Source organism: Heloderma suspectum, chromosome 5 (genome assembly GCF_057233095.1).
Source record: "Heloderma suspectum isolate Gila_16-S chromosome 5, 16-S_ref, whole genome shotgun sequence".
In the NCBI taxonomy this organism is placed as follows: Eukaryota; Metazoa; Chordata; class Lepidosauria; order Squamata; family Helodermatidae; genus Heloderma; species Heloderma suspectum.
Window position 1 is genome coordinate 17633882 of NC_139462.1, and position 19246 is coordinate 17653127.

The 19246-nt window shown below is 46.1% G+C and overlaps 1 protein-coding gene across 1 annotated transcript in view; it reads left to right on the forward strand.

Annotated features, from left to right (window-relative positions):
* FRAS1 (Fraser extracellular matrix complex subunit 1) overlaps nt 1–19246 on the forward strand; it is a 381912-nt gene that overhangs the window by 297225 nt on the left and 65441 nt on the right. The window contains exons 35-43 of the mRNA XM_084855428.1: nt 816–947; nt 2963–3088; nt 5319–5566; nt 9259–9410; nt 10688–10850; nt 14047–14179; nt 15882–16072; nt 16572–16725; nt 18117–18380. Of these exons, the coding sequence (XP_084711554.1) occupies nt 816–947; nt 2963–3088; nt 5319–5566; nt 9259–9410; nt 10688–10850; nt 14047–14179; nt 15882–16072; nt 16572–16725; nt 18117–18380 (1563 nt within the window). The remainder of the gene's footprint in view (nt 1–815; nt 948–2962; nt 3089–5318; nt 5567–9258; nt 9411–10687; nt 10851–14046; nt 14180–15881; nt 16073–16571; nt 16726–18116; nt 18381–19246) is intronic.

The window sequence follows — 19246 nt, forward strand, 5'->3', positions numbered from 1 at the left end:
CTCCACCCCACCCCAGTGCTTTGTAGCTGTTCAAAGGCAACTCGGATTCCTGGCCTGCCTCTGCCACCAAACATGGATTTCTAGAGTAAGACAGTAAAGCTTTGACTTGCCATGCATGGGTTGCTTTTCCTCAGATGGCAGGGGACATCTTTACTGAAATTATAACACTTTTTTTTTAAAGAATTCCACATTATATTTAAAAGTATTAATTTTATAATAGACCAGTATCATGGCTCTCGTTATGATGGGCAAAGAGGGAGTGGAGGGTGGATTTATATTTCAGAGGCACGCATGTGCACACACTGTGTCCTACATTATTATTAATTATTAATTTAAAAATATGATATCCCACCTTACTATTAAGTTGTCTTACATAAAGAAATGTCAAGCAGAAAACCCCCAAATACAAATTAGAAAGCAGTGGTGGTAGAAGAGATACAGCCAAGCCCGTTGCCAATTAAACCCAGCAGAGACATTGAAACCATTGTCACCTGGTGCTGAAATGATAGTAAAGTGGGTACCAGGTAAGGGTGTTTGGCAAGGGTGTCTCACAGCCAGGGTGACGCAACCAAAGAGGTCCTGTCCCTGGTAGCCACCCACCTGACCTCTGAGGATAATATTGCGAAGTGTCTATGAAATGAGGCAGCCTTTAAGATACTCTGGTCCCAGGACATTTAGGGCATTATAGGTTGAAACCAGCAATTTGAATGCCAGTGAGTTGTTTATTTCACTTGCAAGGAGGGCAGGGGGAGGAGATTTTGTATATAAGACTGATTCTTATGCATGGCGCACTCATTTAAATATTTTCCTTTCAGTGTCGGATGGAGAACATACGAGTCCTGAGATGATGTTTACCATCCACTTGCTCTCCATAGATGAACAGCCCCCGTCACTGCAGATCACTGCTCCCATCCTCCAAGTCAACCAAGGGGGCAGAGCCACCATTGGTAAGGAGCAGCAATTTGATACCCAGAACACCCTTGATACCCTTCCTGCTGCTGTATCGCATCCCCCTTCTGCCATCCTGTGGCCTCTTATTTCTGCCAGCACCACCTACCCTCTGTTTGCTGTGGCTTGTGGAGAGCCACACAGCCAGAAGAAATGGCTGCATGGCTTTCATGAGAGCTTGCCAAATGTCATGAGAACTAACCAGGGTCTCAAGACCAAGATACGTTCTCACAACACCCCCACAGCCACTTCTTCCAACCATGCGATTTTCCACGTGCTGAGGGAAACGGGGTGGATGCTCTAGAGAGCCCCAATGGCCGCTCTGTCACTGTGGGGCAACAGTGGTGGCAGCAGCAGGCACCTCACCCTATTTCTTGGGTGGGCTGGCCCTGACCCAGCAGATTACAGTCCACAACCATTGTGTCATTCACACACAATGCCGTTCAGTTAGGATCTTTCCATAATTTACTTGGCGGGAACTGGAGGAACTGGATTTTTTGGTTAGAGGAACTAGATGTTTGATTAAGAGTGCAAACCTATGGACTACAAGCCCGAGTGATGGAGTGCTCCAGTGTCCAACATCCATCCATTCAAAGCCCTGCCAGGCTCTTGCCAGCAGGGCAGGAAGAGCGACAGAGTCTTTTTGCCTCCCGTCCCTCCAAAGAGGCAATTTTCACTAGCTGGGCCTCAGAGCCCTTATAGGTCTTCCTCTGTGCTGGGGGCAGGGATAGGGGCTGAGAGGGGAGATCCACGACCTCTCCACTCCTCACCCACTGGCATGCCCCCACCCCCCCATTCCCCCCCGTTCTTGTCTGACCTTGGGAGTGGGAGCACTGCAGAGCTTTCTTCAGTGGCTAAGAGGGGCCAGGATTGTGTGGGGGAGATTCACAGTCAGAACTCCTCCTCCAGTGTTGGACCTCTGACTCTGCTGCATCCTATGGCCCCAGGACACTGTCTAGGGGCCACAGGATTGCACGCTAAGAGACCTGGATCTGGAAACTTGGTTCACCACTGACATCTAAGAAGCTGTAGAAGAGACTGCAGGATTCTTGCAGGGCCGGTGAGGAAGAGAAGCAGTGGGCAGGGAGCATAACCCTTCTTCATCTTCTTCTTGTGCTGCCTCCTTCCAGCTGCGTTCTGCCCAAACATGTGTCTGAAACCCCATCTTGGGAAAGTAACATGGAGAGGAGAGCATAGGGGAGAACTCATAGGTGGGGGGGAAATTATCACCCCCTCCCTTGCTCGCTCCTTCTCCAGTGCAAATTGTCCCCTGCTTCCCATTCTTTTTAAATGTTGAGAGGAGGGTTGACTGACATCTCACTCATCCCAGGTGCCCAGTCAATATGGAAGTCGACTCTCTGAAAAGTGTATCTGTATAATGTCTGTGTTCCCATCATTCATTATCTCATTCACACATGTGCTTATAAAACCTTAGGTGGGCTCCTAAAAACATAATGTGTAAGCTGGCCCTTACGTTGAATCCGTATTTATGCAGGAGAATGTGCACAAATGGATAGCATAAATAGGGTACACACACTGCCTGGTCACTAAGCATGTTCTCTGTGCTTGGTCAATGTGTAAAATCATAATGTTCTCCAGCATCACCTGGAGACTCTGCACATTAGCTGGACCATATGTAAAATCCCATTGGTGGTGTGCACTTATAAACGTTCTCTGTGTTCTGTGAATTTGCACAGTGGCCATTTTTTATGCACATTCTCTGTTCAGCTGGCATGAATCCCCACAAATATATGATTTTGCATTTAACTGTCATCTTAACATGGTTCTCTATAAATCTAGTCAAATACTATGTCAAGGAACTGGTTCCAGGACTGTTGGCATTGGTGGATGTTTATAATGCTGCTCTGTTTGTAATGCTGCTTTTGCGTCATACAATTCACTCTTTCCCTTTTACAACCTGTTTATAAATGGTATCTCACCCTGCTCTCTGAGATGCTAAATATCCAAATAAATGAACTTTGCTCCCCCTCACCTCCACCCCTGGATGGTTCAGGGATACAGTTGACTATCAGTGATGTGGACACAGCTCCTGAAGACCTCTTCTTTGAGCTGGTGGAACCTCCACGCCATGGAGCTCTCCTCAAGCACGGCTCTGGATTCCCTAAACACATGAGCACAGGTAAGCAGAGCAGAAGCCTTGGGCTGTTAATATGTGTAATTACTTTTATACACCAGGAAAAGTCCCTGGGCAGGAAAAAGCTGTGAAGTCTGGGGCAAACAGCGAGTGTTTATTTTGCTGTCTGCACGTATGTCACCTATGTGTGACAGCTTCTCGGCCCATGTGTTGTTGACAGAGTAAACCCTTGTACAACCGCTCGCAAGTGACCATGTACAAGTATTTTCCTATGTGAAGATTATCTGTGGACTCTGAGTTTTTTCGGAGAGAGTAGACACTAGGGCAGAAGGCTGTACTGGCCATGAGAGATGTAGTTGTCCCAAGGGCACCTGCAGTGTCAGCCCAAGAGTTGCTGAAGCCTTTTGTCCTACTGCACTTTTAGGCAGTATGCCAGGAGACAAAAGGTGGGGAAGGGAAAGACCTCCCTCTTGCCCTCTCACCCCAGGAGGCTGCTACCGGCCCAGCTGAGTAAACTGAATTTAAAGGGGATGGTAGGGATGTATGAGAAATGCATTTCAGTTCGTTTTTGATCAGGATCTGCCTCGTTCGCACTTTCCGGGCCAAACACTGACTCAGAATCTGTGGTCAATGTTCATACATTTCTGAGCTTGTGAGGTAACAGCATCCATACATTTGAAAAATGCACTTGAAAAAAATACATACTTTTCATAAATGTGCACAAATACACTTTAATCCATAGGAGAAGAATTTGTACATTTCAAAGATGCACATAATTGAGGCATCCATTTGGGAAAATATGCACGAATTTTCATACAAAAAGAATAAAAACCAAGGCTTGCAATCCGATATGGACTTGAGTCGGAATGAGCTTCGAGATGGAATTTGGAGAACTTGGCGAGCTTGAGTTTTGCCGATTCGCAGATCCCTAGGGGATGGGGTCTGGAAGATCACAGGGGAGAAGGAGGGAGGAATGGTAGTGCTGGGTGATATTCAAAATCAGATTGACTTGGAAAACAAGCCAAGCTATTTCTGATTGGGGCTGGGGGAAGTAGCTTGGCTTATTTTCCAATCAGGGCCGGGGGAAGTCCAGCTCTATTCTTAACAGACTGCATTCTTTCCAAGTTTGCTTCAAGGTGACATGTTCAGAACACAAACAGACTCAGTTCAATAAACTGAAATGAAAGCTATCTCAGGTATCTGCCATTAAGGAACAGCGTTAGGACTTTGGTGGGCTGTGGGGGCATGTTTTGATTCATGATTTATTTTTCTGCCTGTTTATGGAACATGCAGTTTCATTTAGCCCCAGTCAAAGTCTTTGCCTTCACATTGCATCCAGGTGCAAGTTTACCTACGGGACGTATGTAGGAATGGGAGGTTCTCCAATTTTCACTTCTGAGCTGGTTTCATCTAGTTCCTGAACACGAGCTTCTTTTTCTTTTTGAACTGAAAGTGTGCATTTCAGTGCTCATTTTAAAAGTGTGCACTCAACATTTGCACCTTCTCCCCATAGACTAAAGTGTAACATTTATTTTTTAAAATGCACATTTTTCGAGTGTTCATATTCAGAGTGGTGAATGTCAGGGTGGACACTGAGCCCATAGAATCCCAGAGTAGTTCTGATTCTGAGGTGGAGCAGCCGCTCCTGGGAGAGGAGCACGCTCATCCTTCCCAGGGCCAACAGCTGGCAGAGATTCCTCCCACCAGCATTCCTGACATAGATAGCAGTCCCGGGAGTGAGAGAGCGTGGGAAGAAGACTTGCTGGATGCGCGACGCCAACGCAGGGAGCGGCGCCAAATGGAGGGCGGGGAAAGGAGGCGTAGTGCCCGGTTGGCGCGCAAGCAACGGTTGTGCCCAGAGGATCCAAGGGAAAATGGGAGGGACTCTCCCTAGCCCATAAGTTCAGGGTCTGCCAATGATTCTCCTTCAAACAGGGGCCAACTGTTCCAACTGAGGGCATAGGTACTCTGCTGCTCATAGCTAGTTGCTAATAGAGTTGTTAAGTTGTAAAAAAGGAATAAAGCTTTGAAAAGAATCCCTCTGTCTGTGTCTGGACTTGGCTACTGGATTAGACTGAAAGAGGCCACCAAGGAGCCCTTGACAGTGAATGGGGCAAATTTGAAGTAAAAGCAAATCCAAACAAAATTTTCATACATCCCTAGATGTACATTTAGATATATCTCTGACTTTACTAAATGGGAACTTGGACCACCATAATGTGAATGGTGTGTTGTAACGGAGAAACTCCTGATTTCACTTTTTCTTTCTGAGAAGGTGATACTTTCACTTACGAGGAGCTCACCAGGAATGCTTTGCAGTATATCCACGATGGCTCATCTGCAGCAGAAGACACAATGGAGATTTCAGTAACTGACGGCATGACCACAGTAACAGCTGTGCTGAAAGTGGAAGTGATGCAAATAGACAGTGACGGTCCTAGACTGGATCCTGGCTGTTCACTGACCATCACGGTGGCTGGTAAAAGCTCAGTGATCATCACCCGGTCCCACTTCACTTACACTGTAAGCATATCATCCTTTTCCAGCTGCTCTGTTTGACCTCTTAGCCTCAACATGTACCTGTATATGCTGGTATCTTTGGTGTGTCCTTATGCGTGTTAAAACTTGGCATCTCAAGTGGCAACACAATTGCTCAAGCCACCAGGCTGGACTAAACTTCATAGCTTTTTTATTTAGCAGGTTGGGGTGGAGTGTATGTGTGTTGGGTTGCCAATTGGCCAGAAGGTGGGGGAACTAGCCTAGCCCACTCCTGTCCCTATGAGAGTTGTTATGCAGAAATCAGCAGTGAAGCTTTTCATAGCATGGAGGGAAATAGGACCAGGTGATGTGCTGCAGGTTAAGCTGGAGTTAAAGGGACTGCAATGGGGCAAGTTCAAAATTGGCAACCGTAGCTACATGGGAGTTCTGGTAGAGGAAACATTTCCAAAGGCTGTGTAAAGCCATGAAGGGTGGCATCTCTCTTGCTCCTTGAGAAATGCAGCTCTGACTCCCATGCAGGTGGAAACTTGGCCAGTTCTCTCTGCCGTTTCAAGGAGCTGCTAACAAAATCCAGGCACGTAGCCTGTTCTCTGTTCACGTTTTATATTCACAGACAAAAGCTGATCTCGAGCCAGCAGCTGCTTTCCAAAGTAGTAAATGTGCGCAGGAGAAGGCTGTAACATAAACTACTGACATCTCTCTGAATGTTCTTATTTGGCAAAAGTTTTAACCTTTTATATGGTGTCCTCCACAGCTGCCAAAAAAAAAGTGGTGGAGGGAGGGGAAGAATGAGTCATTGCTTTTTAACCAGGTGTTGTGGACTGTGCATGTTACATTGAGGTGGAGGTGAAGTGCAGAGGTAAAGTGGAAATTCAGCTAATCTTGGAGTCAGGTGCTGTTAAGCCTCTCTAGTTTACTAGCCCCCCTGTGTAGGCACCAGAGAACGTGCTTACTTGTGCGTGGAACAGATCGCCCTTGGTTATATTTTTTATTTATTTTATTGCTATTATTTACCCCTCTCCCCATGCACCCTGTCCACCCCACCCTCCTGGTGCTGAAGCTGCACCGTTTCTTTCATTTATTAAGTTTTTATACCGCCCCATAGCTGAAGCTCTCTAGGCGGTTTACAAAGATTAAAAACCATCAACAATACGTTATATGTAGTATAAAAACCCATATACCTAAAAATATATAAACAGACAGCATGCACACAGACACGCATATATATGAATCATTTTTAGACAATCAGTAAGACTATCCAGGACCTGATTAAAACCTCATTGTATGCTGCCAAGTGCCCGAGAGAAGAGGAAGGTCTTAACCTGACACTGAAAAGATAACAATGTTGGCACGTCTTGTCAGGAAGATCGTTCCATAATTGCATATCGTCCTATTGAACCATCCTCATCATCTGCTGCTGCTGTCTCCTCTAGTGTGTGTTGGGGGGGCACAGGTCCCTAGATTTGCCCCCCAAAGCCATGTCCTATAGGAGCCCATGGCAGGCCCTCTCACTTTTTAGCTGCCTAATCCCATGTGTCTGGCAGCAGGCTGAGGAGACTAGGTCAGGAGGCAAGACCGTGCTGTGCACAGGTTCAGAGGCACTGGAAAGCAGCTGTTCTATCTTGGCTCCACTCTGCCATGCCTGTGAGATGTAGAAAACATGTGGAGGAGAATCACGTGAATATTGTGGCCCATCGTCATCAGACTGTTTCACGATAACGTGGTTCTGGCTTAAATTTAGTTTACATGTCCAGCCCCCTGGAAGAGGCCATAGCTCAGTGAAAAAGCAAACGCTTTGCAGCAGAGGCTTCCAGGTTCAGTTCCCAGCATCTCCTGTTGAAAAAAAGATCAGGTAGCAGGTGATAAAGATCTTTCTCTACTTGAGATCTTGGAGATCCAGAGTAGTAGACAATACAGGACTAGATGGAGTAATAGCCTGACCCAGTATAGAACAGCTTTCTGTGTTTCCACATATAAGAACAGCAGTGTTGAACTTCTTTCAGCCAGAGGGCCAGATTCCATTTTGGAGAGGCTTTTGGGGGATGCATTCCAGTGGTGGGCAGGGCCAGAGGCAGAAAGGGGTGGGTTAAAATATCTGTGGGTGTGGCCAAAGGCAAAGTGGGCAGGACCAAAATGTGATTCTTAACGATTTTAAGCTTGCTCAGAAGTATGCAGGACTGAATCACTCAGCAATGCTTTTAGACAGCGTCCCAAATGCCAAGCCTCTACATGTCTTCTCGGCAGTAAGCATGAGCAGCATCTCTGCCTATAAGTAAGCGGGGCAAGGCTCACAAGTAAGCAGGACTAAATCGCTCAACACCTTCTTTCCCAGGCCCTGCCCCACCCCGCTGGGCTGGGCCTCCCGGGAGGCAGAGTGAATCCCCTGCTCAGATGGCCAGATTGGGAGGGGTGGCAGATTGCTGCCCACCCCCACCAGGAGGACCCTGCAGCCACTGCAGCTACCACACCAGCCCTGCTCACCCACAGTGGCAGAGTGGCACTCAGGGATCCTTGAAGAAGCACCTGTCTTCCCCCATATCTCTCACTCTGACCCTTCTCCCAAAGTGAGTGATCAGGAGGGCACGTCTTCCGGAAAGGCCGCCCACCCTCTCTCTCACTTTGGGAGAAGACTCAGAGTGAGAGATCAGAAGAGGCCCCCCGCTCACTTTCCTATACCCATCATTAAAATTACTTAGGTCAGCAGGCGTAAGAGACAGGTCCTTTTCCGTGGTGGCCCCACAGCAGTGGAGCTTTCTCCCAGATTTGCTGTGTATGGCACCTTCGTATGGTTGCAGGCCTTTTAAGAGGCCATGAAAGATGCATCTCTTTCAGGTTGCTTTTTCTTAAACATACTTTAGTCCTATTGATATTAACTGGTACTGAAATGGTTAGCTGCTTTTAAATAGTATTTTGCTTGTCTGTTACTACTTTTACGGCTACAATTAGTTTTATGATTGGTTTATTTATGGTTTCCTGATGACTGATACAATGTATTTTCATTAATTATTTTACTTTGTAACGATTCTTTTAGTGTTTTTTTTTTTAACGGAAGCTACCTTGTGAGGGCAATTGCCCTAAAAATGCTTCGTAAATATTTAAAATAAATAAATACAAATAAATGGCATTTTTAAAAAATTGCTAATAAAATCAGGGGCATCTTTTTTTCATGGATCAAAATAATTTTAATCCATTAATCTAATGGAGTAATGGACTAAATGTCACAGACCTAGAGAGTCCTTTAGACTATAGGCCTGCCCAGACTTCGTATTCTGGGCCACAGTTTTGAGCAACTTAACTGAGATGTCCTACCAGTTACAAGCAGGACTGTTTGTACACTGCACTGATTAACAATTCTGTGGCCAGGCAATCAGATGCTGTTGTACCCAGAAAAGTTGCATTCTGTGACCTGCATAAAATTATGCAAATCGAGGGAATTGGCACTATCCCTTTTATTTTGCCTAACTGGATATGCAATATTTAGTATGTTACATAATTTATGTTGCTTCTGGGACAAAGCAGCAAGAGGGAAGCCACAAAATGAGTGCAGCAGAAAAAACAAAATGGGATGGGAGCAAGTTTATCCCAAATTTATTCCACTGTTTATCTTTCAAAGTTAGTAAAATTAGAATCGTTGTTTATACCTGGACCTTTTCACCTCATTGTACCCAATAAACACCAGTGTTAATCCTACTCTTTTGTCTCACCTTTCGCCTTAGGATAATAACTCCCCTGATTCCAAGATAAGGATTCAGTTAATTTCTCTTCCTATATATGGCACTCTTGTGAAGATCATCTCCGGACAACATTCTGAGGAGTTTTCTCAGGTCTACAATTTCACCATGGAAGATATCAACAATCAAAGAATCAGGTAATCCTGAGAAATTCTACAAAGTTCTTCCCAAAACCTACACACAGCCCTGAGCCCAGCCCGAGCCCTCCCAATTCATTCAGAAACCCACAGTGCCACCTATGGGGAAAAATAAGTACTTAACATCAATGATGCTTTTATAACCTGCCAGAGAGAATACTATCTAATGAACTATTTATCATTTGAGATTTAGTGTGTTGAGTTACTACTGCAGGTAAGCACAAACAAGAGATTATAAAATGGATGCTCCCAGAACAAATGCAAAGGATGGAACAGGAAGAGAAAAGGAAATGGAAACTCTTTCTTCATGAAGAAAGGTTTAAGCTGTTGAGGAATTTTAGCTTAGAAAAAAGATGGTGGATGTTTGTGAAATTACTAGCTGAAATGCCACTCCTAAGAAAGGCAGGAGAAAGGGCATATCAGAGGACTCCAGATCTTCCGCTGCCCCCAATTCCTCCTCTGAGATTATAGTGTATATAATGTAGCACTGGAGACGCACAATAATTTAGAGAGTTTGTTTAAACTATGGTTTCAGAACATGCCTGGCTTTAAAACCACAGTTTGATCCTGGCTTGTTCTAATGAACCACAGTTTAAGCAAGCCACGGTTTCCAGGGTTTAGATGTAATGGGGAACTGTAGTTTGCTTAAAAGTGGAAGCAAAAGTTTCCAGTTTCCTCTGCTTGGCATGCAATAAGAGGGGAGAGCCCAAGACTTGTGCAGGTTCATTCACATAGTGGGAAACCATGGCTTCCTGTTATGTCAGAACTGGGCCAGTATGGAAGAGATATTTTGTGCCCATGATCTGTACAGCATCCCATTTCCATATCTTGTAAACAGGTTTTTTGATTGTTCATAAGAATCTGCGAAACCTGTTTGACCAGAGGCAACAGTGAAACAAAAGAAACATGCGTGTGAACCATGTGATGCCCTCTCTCAAATCACTCTGAACTTGTTTATACACTGTTGTCCACCTGCACAAAACTGCACAATTTTGGTTTATCGTTGGACCTCCTTAGTTTTGTCATGGCTTTTAATTTTGCTGTGCAATCCGAGTATATAAAGTGGTGTCTTCATTATGGCTGGCCTTTCTTCAAAAGATTTCCCCAATCAACACGTCTCACCCAGTAATATGAAAGTGCAAGTCCCATGTTCAGAAGCAGATGAGATGGAGGTAACGAAGATTAAATTGTCACCTCACGAGTTCCTAAGCCCAAGATATGAAAGGCTTTTATCTGCCTGCCTCTGCAACTCAACGTCTCTCACCCTTGCTGTGCAGATATTTCACAGAGTTCGAGACCACGGATCAGGCAGTCACAGACATTTTCCACTTTGCTGTTTTTGACGCTGACAACAACCAGCTTGACAGTCAGATGTTCACTATCACAATCACGGCTGTCCAGAGCAAGTCTTCGGTTATCACTTTTGCCGACCACATCATGGTACGTAACTAGCCAGAGGGATTCAAAGTTGTGAAAGAGGGATGTGCTTAACACAGGTTGCTTGACAGAGAATGTAAATCCATTACAAATTGCGAATGGTGCTTAACACAGGAGGTACACAATTAATAACTGGAATGCCAACATAAGAACATAGGAAGCTGCCTTATACCATGTCAGACCCTTGGTCCATCTAGCCCAGTATTGTCGACACTGACTGGCAGTGGCTCTCGAGGGTTTCAGGCAAGATTCTTTCCTTGCCATACCTGGAGAAGCCGGGGATCAAACCTGGGACCTTCTGCATGCAAAGAGAACTTTGACATACACTGAGCTATGGCCCCAGTCATTGCTAAGGAGCTGCCTTATATCTGTTTGTCCATCTAGTCCCGTACTGTGCTTCAGGGGTTCAGAACTGGGAGCCAAATCTGGTCCTCGTGGGGTCCCAATCCAACCCTTCAGGATTCCCCAGATGGTGATGTGCCCTTCCCCTCGCCTCTCCCCCTCCCCCTGACCACCAATCGTTTAGTGGTTTCTTGGCTTTTCTGAGGTTCTTTCCCCATTCTAAAAGGTTGACATGCCTCTCCTAAGGCTGACTTACTGGCAGTGGGAGCTATAAGCTAAGATATGCTGGTATTTTTTGGTATCCCCTTTGGCCTTTTGCCCCGCCCCTTTTGCACTTGGCCACACCCACCACTGCAGTGCAGCCCCTGAGAGCTTCTCCAAAATGGAATTGGACCCTCGGGCTGAAAGAGGTTCAACACCCCCAGTCTGCTTATTCTCTACTCTTGACTGGCACTGGATAGAGATGTGAAGGCCTGGGAAAAAAACAGAAAAAGTCAGGAAAAAATGGTTTCCCCCCGTTTTTTTCCGAGGACCATTTTTGTGTTTTCCCCCAAAACTGGAAAAATTGAACAGCTTTGGATTATGAAATGATTTCTTTTAGAATTTAAGACAAAGTATTTATATGTTGTTAACCAGCCTTTACTCCCCCCAAAATGATTTCTAAAAACTATGTAATAAGAGGACCTTTGTAAAATGTCTGGAAATAATGAAGCCATGGGGAAAAATATTTTTTAATCCTCTTTGTAAGATTCCCAGCATAGTTCTTTCATTCCTTATTAAAATTATTGATCTGAAGTATATTTTACTGATTGACATTTATGCTCAGTTTCCCCACATGTGAGTAGAGTCACCACTGTGCATTCTTGACAGTAAACGTGCCTTCCTGACAGTTGGGTTTTGTTCTATAGAGTCCTGTGTTTCTGATGCTGTAACAGTCATGGAGGGAGCAATCCTATGGCACTAGACAGCGGCTAGACGGCCATAGGATATGCTGTTTTCTGGGAGTCAACCTCGGAGCCTGTGCTCCAAGGTCGGTTCCCGGAAAACCAACCTCCCCCTGCTTCCGTGCTGCCTCGGAGGCAGCGGGGAACAGCCCCATCCTCCATGCTTGCAAGAGGAGCGCGGAGTGGCTGGAAAGGGGTGTAGCTGGGGGCGTTCTGGGACGGGGAGAGCGTAGCTGCCTGTATGACACATCCAATGTGTCGTACAGCAGCCTCCTTCCCCGCTCCGTGCTCCCACGGCTAGACAGCTGCAATTGGCTGTCTAGCCGAAAAAGCAGGGCAGGAGAAGTGCGGAGGGAACGATCCCCTCCATGCTTCTCCTGCCCTGCTTTGGATAGGTGCTCGCCTCCGAGTTCAGAGGCGGCCGCCTATCTAGATAGGATTGCGCCCTTAATGTAGTTCTACTCTATTCAGACAATAATTACAAATGTACTGAATTTACTTTTAAAAGTTTTAAAATATAATGGTAATTTTATGAGCAAACTAAGTCATTCCTAAATAACCTTAGGAACAGAAAGGCTGTAGTGCCCAGCATTCCTGACCATTGTTCATGCTGCCTGAGCCTGATGGGAGCTGAAGTCCAAAATATCTGGAGGGCACCAGGCTGGGGAAGTTTGTCTTGAAGCAACAAAGTGACTTTAGATCTGTAAAGAGGGCCAATAAAGATTATTGCTTATTTTTCAGTTTTTCCAAAATTTCCGGTTTTTCCAGAAAAACATTTTTTTCCCATGGCCTCAAAATTTCCAGAAATTTTACATCTCTAGGACTGGATCTCCATTGTCTCAACAGAAAGGTGTTAGCCCATCACTCGCTATCTGACCCTTTAACTCAGGGGCAAGGAACATACGGCCTGCTAGTTGTTGTCGTTGGACTACAACTCCCATAAGCCCTAGCCATCATAGCCAGTGGTGAGGGATGATGGGAGTTGCAGCCCAGTGAGATCTGGAGAACCACATGTTTCTCACCCCTGATTTACCTGGAGATGCTGGACGTTGAGCCTGAAGACCTTGTGTATGCAAAGCATATGCCTTACCGCAGAGGAATGATTCTCCTGATAGCATCGGGGGGAAGGGTTACCTCTCTCTTGCCCATCGATTCTTCCCTACAAGTATCTTCAAATTAGTATTATGATAGAAACATAGCTTGGGAACCCCACATGTCTCTGTAGTGACTTATTTGGCCAGGTTTGGTCCTGCTGGATAAGCGTATGAAGGGTAACTTGCGGTGGTTCTCTTTTAATCCCTTAATTGTGGCCAGGTGCATGAGGAAGGATGACTGAAGTTGAAATACAGAAACCTATAGTTGCCCTCTATCCATAGACATCCTGATTCCGTCCGGCAGGAAGGAGCTTCTGGTGAAGAGGAGACAACTTGTTTTGCTCCTCCCCCTTCCCCAAGTATTGTTAAGATTGATGTGTGAATGGTAGCTGTTAAGGCAAGGGTCAATAAACAATAGATGTGGGCAGGCTCCATGCTTGTAGGGCCTACTTTGTTTTTACCAGCACTCTGAGGTCCACCAACTGGAGTCAGGTGCAGCAAAATGGTGGCGCAGGCAGCTCGGGCCAGATACAAAATGGAGGCTCAGGGTGGAGCCAGTTTCCATGAGCCATACCATGAGATGGCCTGAGTCCGAGTTAGTACAGATCAGGGATGCCATCAGCCTAACCGAGGGGGAGGGGGAGGCCTTTTTGTTGTTGCTGTGCTAAATGATTAGATGTCTGAAACCCTTGCAAATCTACTCCAAATCACCTGGAGATCTAACAGTAGCTCCTTATTGACTATCCACCTACACTTGAGCTACAGAATTGTAAAAGCCAACTGCAGATGTAAACCACAGTTCTGCTTTTGTATTTTCAGGTGGATGAAGGAGGACGAGTGCCCCTTAGAGCTCACCACACACTATCCATTGGCTCTGATACTGCTCAAGAAGGCCCAGTGGTGAAAATCATGACTTTTCCAAAATATGGATATATTGAAAACACCAAGACAGGTAAGATATGAGAGGACAGCAGTGTGGGGCAGGTTCCCAGGAAAGCCCTAACTTTCTAGGCCAGGCATGTACAAGCCGTATGAGAATTGCTAGTGTATCATAAAAATAAATTAATTGTGTGCTCCTGTGGAACTCAAACTACACACTGGCAGAGGAGCCTGCCCATTATATCTCTGCATGATTCACTGCTCTGGCCTTGCCTACTTTCACTCAGCCTCTGGGAGGCTGGGTCACTTTGGCAAGTATTCACATTGGCCTTCTTCAAACATAGTGCTAAACCATAATTTAGAGAGACAAGAATGAGCTGAAGTGACCCTTGAGCTTGTGTGTTTCCCCCCTCCCCTCCTCCAGGGTGGCCATGAGGGAGAGTATCAAAGCTTCCGCTTCCTTTTTAGATCAACTGCAGTTTGATGAAATTGGCTTGATTCTACTAACCATAGTTAAAATGAACCACAGTTTAGGGTCTGGACATCCTGCTAAACTGTGGATAATCTAAAACTGAAGCAGAAGCTGGTCTAGATAGGCCCAGTCCAGTATTTTTTTATGTCAGTGGGTAGGTCTCCTGGCGCTTGCAGGCCATGTAGATATTGGCATGGGGGCACACCCACCTGTGACTTCGGAAGAAGGATTACACTCAAGCAGGGAAAAGTACTTTTTAAAAGAAATGATTGTACTTTTTTTTTTATTAGATTGGTCCTCATGAAGGACGCAGCTGTGGATATTGGATTTTTTTTTCTCATGGACCAGCATGGCTGTCTCTGCTTTTCTTTTCTTTTTTTTTTTAAGGCAGGAAGCCTATGGCCCCAGGACAGCATCTGAGGGGTCTTAGGATTGTTTGTAGTCTCCACCTCTGAGGTCAGAGATAGCGCTCCAACCTTGGAAGGGGGAGTTGGAGATCTGACCCCCTCCCCCCACCCCACAGCTGGCACTGAAGGAACTGTGCCGGCTGCTCTCTGAGATCAGAAAATCAACTTTGGAGAGGGGTGAAAGGGGGCATTTTGGTGGGCAGGGAGGGGAGGAGACTGGAGAGGCCAGGGTATGAGTTATCCTGAGGCCTCTTTGGCCTCCATCCCTTCCCCTCCAAAGCGCCCCAGCTAGACGGGCAAAAAAGCCCATCTAGCGAAAAATGCAAGGCAGGAGGACAGAGAGGTGAAGATTGCCTCCGCTGCTCCACCTGCCCCTCATAGGGTGATCGTAAGCCTCTGAATCCGGGGGCTTATGATCATCGGGGGCATAATCGATAGGATTGTGTACCCTAAATGAGCACTATTTTCTTGACTTGCAGAATAAAGTGAATCTCAGATTATTTTAAAAGTGTGTATGGTAGGGATCTGTGTGTATTGCTCACCATTACCTTTATGCACGTCCTGGAACATTTTTCTCAAACCCGAGAAAATCCATCTTTATACAGTTCATAATTAAGCTAGAGAATTCAGTGCTGCAGGATGTTTTGAAGTTTGCTGTGTTTAATAGTGATGCCTTTTAAGCATTTAGATAATTTAGCTGCTCTTTCTGCCTGATAGATCAGGATATTTTTGTTTAACATTAAGGGTGCAATCGTATGCATGTTTAGACAGAAGTCCTAAAATTCCCAGCTATGCTGGCTGGGGAACACTGGGAATTGTAGGACTGTTTTTCTGTCTAAACATGCATAGGATAGTACCCTAAATATCCTTTCACATAGACACTGCTGTGTTTGCAGGTAGGCGACTTGGCCCTGGAAGCACCACGAGCTCAGATCTGTCATTCTCGCTCCAAGATGTGGTGGACAACCATATTTATTACTTTCAAAATGTCCACGAAAGTATTGAACCATCAATGGACACCTTTAGCTTTTATGTCAGTGATGGCTTCAGCCAATCAGAAACTAGCAGTGTCAACATCACTATTAAGGTGAGTGAGTTCATTTGTTGGTGTTCAGTTCATAAAACACCACTATATTAGAGATGATGTATTTGTTATCTCCCAGCTGTCTGCGCCCTCTCCTTTGTTTAGCCTTGCCTCCACAACAAAGAGGGATTGCACAAATATTAGTAGGGGAAATGTATTCAGATTGCTACTGGCTATGCTGGCTGGGATGATGGGAATTGCAGTTCAACGCATCTGGAGAGCACCAGGTTGAGGAAGGCTGTTTTAAGGTTTTTAAAGCTTACAAGTAAGTTACCATTCAGATTTACCCAAGAAACCTTGACCCATGAAGGGTGTTCTGGACTGAAGTGTAAGCTGTTTGAGTTTACTACATTTGCAGCACCAATTCTGAATGAGGTGATGCAGTTTCTAGTTCCATTTCCAATTCCTTTCTTCTTCTCCTTCTCTTCCTCCTCCTTCATGGCATATCCCACTCCATCGCACAAGCATATTTTTCCCCATGCATTTTTTTCTGGTATTCTAGCGTCTGAATGATGAGCCCCCTGAAATGCAGCTGGAGCCCATCCAAGTACAGGACAGCAAAGGGGTGGTGATCAAAAATTCCTCCTTGAGCATGAAAGACCTGGACACTCCTGACCATCAGCTGGTCTTCGTAGTGACCAAGAAGCCCACTCATGGTAAGGTCCATACTGCTGATAGGGCTGAGTCATTGTACTAGAGCAGGGGTGGGCAGAAGGTAGATCGTCACATCTTTGGGACTTCAATTCCCAGATTCCCCTGCCAGCAATGGTCACAAATGCTGGGAGTTGTAGTCCAAAATATCTGGACTTCTTTCTGTCACTAGAGTGATTTTTACGATATTTCCCTATTGGCAGCAAGCAAACTTCACCAGGCCTTGGCATAGACCACGGGAATTGAACCTTTTTAAGCCCAAAGGCTGAATTCCTTTTCAGAGAAACTCTCAGGGACCTCATACCAGCGATGAGGGACACCTATTCTGTGTTGTTTACCCCTTGCATATGGTAATCAGGAGTACACCGTCTCTGAAGACAAAATCTTCATCTTCATGGAGGCTCTCCATTTCTGGCTGTCATGACTATCCACTGTCATAAATGTATCTGATCCTTCTGAAAAGCTTCCCAAACATCTTGCGGTGATACGTTCCATAGGTTAGTTAAGCATTGCATGCAACGCAGCCTTCCTTAATCTGGTGACCTTCAGATGCTGTAGCACTACAACTCCCATCAGCCCCAGCCAGCATGGCCAGTGGTCAAGGAAGATGGGAGCTGTAGTTCAAAACAAGTAGAGGGCACTAGGTTAGGGAAGACTGGTGTGAAGAATGAGTAAGAGGGGCAGGAAATATAAGTGGGATATTGGGGGAATGGAAAGGAAGCAACCTGTGAGGTCTTAACCCAGCAGGACTGAACCTCTGTCAGCCCGCAGGCTGACTTCCTTTTCATAGAATCATAGAAGAGTAGGGCTGGAAGGGGCCTAGAAGACCATCGGGTCCAACCCCCTGCTCAGTGCAGGAATCCAAGTCAGAGCATCCCTGACAGATGGCTGTCCAGCCTCGTCTTGAACGCCTCCAGTGTGGGAGAGCCCACCACCTCCCTAGGTCATTGGCTCCATTGACGTATTGCTCTCACAGTCAGGAAGTTTTTCCTGATGCTCAGCCGGAATCTGGCTTCCTGTCACTTGAGCCCCTTATTCCGTGTCCTGCACTCTGGGATGATCAAGGAGAGATCCTGGCCTTCCTCTCTGTGACAACCTTTCAAGCACTTGAAGAGCACTCTCCTATCTTTCAGAGAAGCTCTTGGGAGGCACATTCCAGTGGTGGGTGGGCCTGAAGGCAAAAGGCCAAACTGCCAAAACTACCAGCATATTTTAGCTTAGAGCTCTTCCTGCCAGTAACTCAGCCTTGGAGAGGCCTTCCAACCTTTCAGAATGGTGAAAAATCTGCACAAAAGCTGGGAAACCACCAAACGATAGGCGGTCTGGGGAATGGGGGTGGGCCAAATTTGGGATCCTGCGCCCCTGACCTAACCCATAGCATTCCTCCTATTCTCAGGTTATCTCCGCAAGAGACAGTCTCACTTGGATCCCCTGGAGAATGGGCAAACTCTCTCTGAGGGCTCGGCCTTCACCTACCAGGATGTCCTGGATGAACGGATTGTTTACACCCTGGACAGTTCAGGAGTCCAGTCTGATGAGTTCAGCTTTTCACTCTCGGATGGTCTCTACACACAGACTGGGAAGGTGGAGTTTGCCATATCACTGCCAACTATGGATCCACCTAGATTAGTCGTGAACAGGGGCCTGCAACTTTCTGCCGGTACAGAATGAAAGAGTGAATGCTAACCATGATTTTTGCAGGGATGGTAGCAGTGCTGATAGCAAAACTGCACACTTGGAACATACCCTCTCTGTGAAACCCTACATTTCTTTAAAGAATGTAGTGAATTATGTGTGTGAAGATCCATGACCCAAGCGAAAACAAATTCGTTCCCTCCGCGCTCCTCCTGCCCTGCATTTTCGGCTAGACAGCCAATTGCGGCTGTCTAGCTGCAGGAGGGCCGAGCGGGGGAGGAGGCTGCCATATGACACATTGGATGTATCGTACAGGCAGTTCTGCCTGCCCCGGAACGCCCCCCGGGAATGCCCCATTTTGACCACTCCATGCTCCTCTTGCATGCGTGGAGCACAGGGCTTTTCCATGCCACCTCGCGGAAGTGGGGGAAAGTTGGTTCCCGGAAAACCAGATATCCTATGACTGACTAGCCGCTGACTAACAGCCACAGGATTGCTCCCTTAAAGATCTTTCTTAGTTCCCTGTGACAGAGCTACAATTCTCAGGGTCCTCTGGGCCTTCTTAAGCCAGTTTTAAGCCTGCAGTGTGAAGATGCCCTGTTTGTCCTGGCACACTTGCCTCTTCTCTTCCTTCAAATTGTTCCTTCAAGACTCATTCCTTATACAAAGACCTCTCTGAAGCTTACCTAGCCCATGTTTCCATTACAACCTGATTCTCCCATACTCTGTTCTTCTGACTCACTTTTCCTCAATCAGTGCCCTACAGATGGGGTTGGACTACAGCTGCCATCATCCCCACCCAACATGGCTGAGGATGATGGGAGTTGTGGTTCAGCTTGAGGAAGGCTGGCATATTAGCACTTAGGCGCCTGTATGCTTTTCATAAATGTG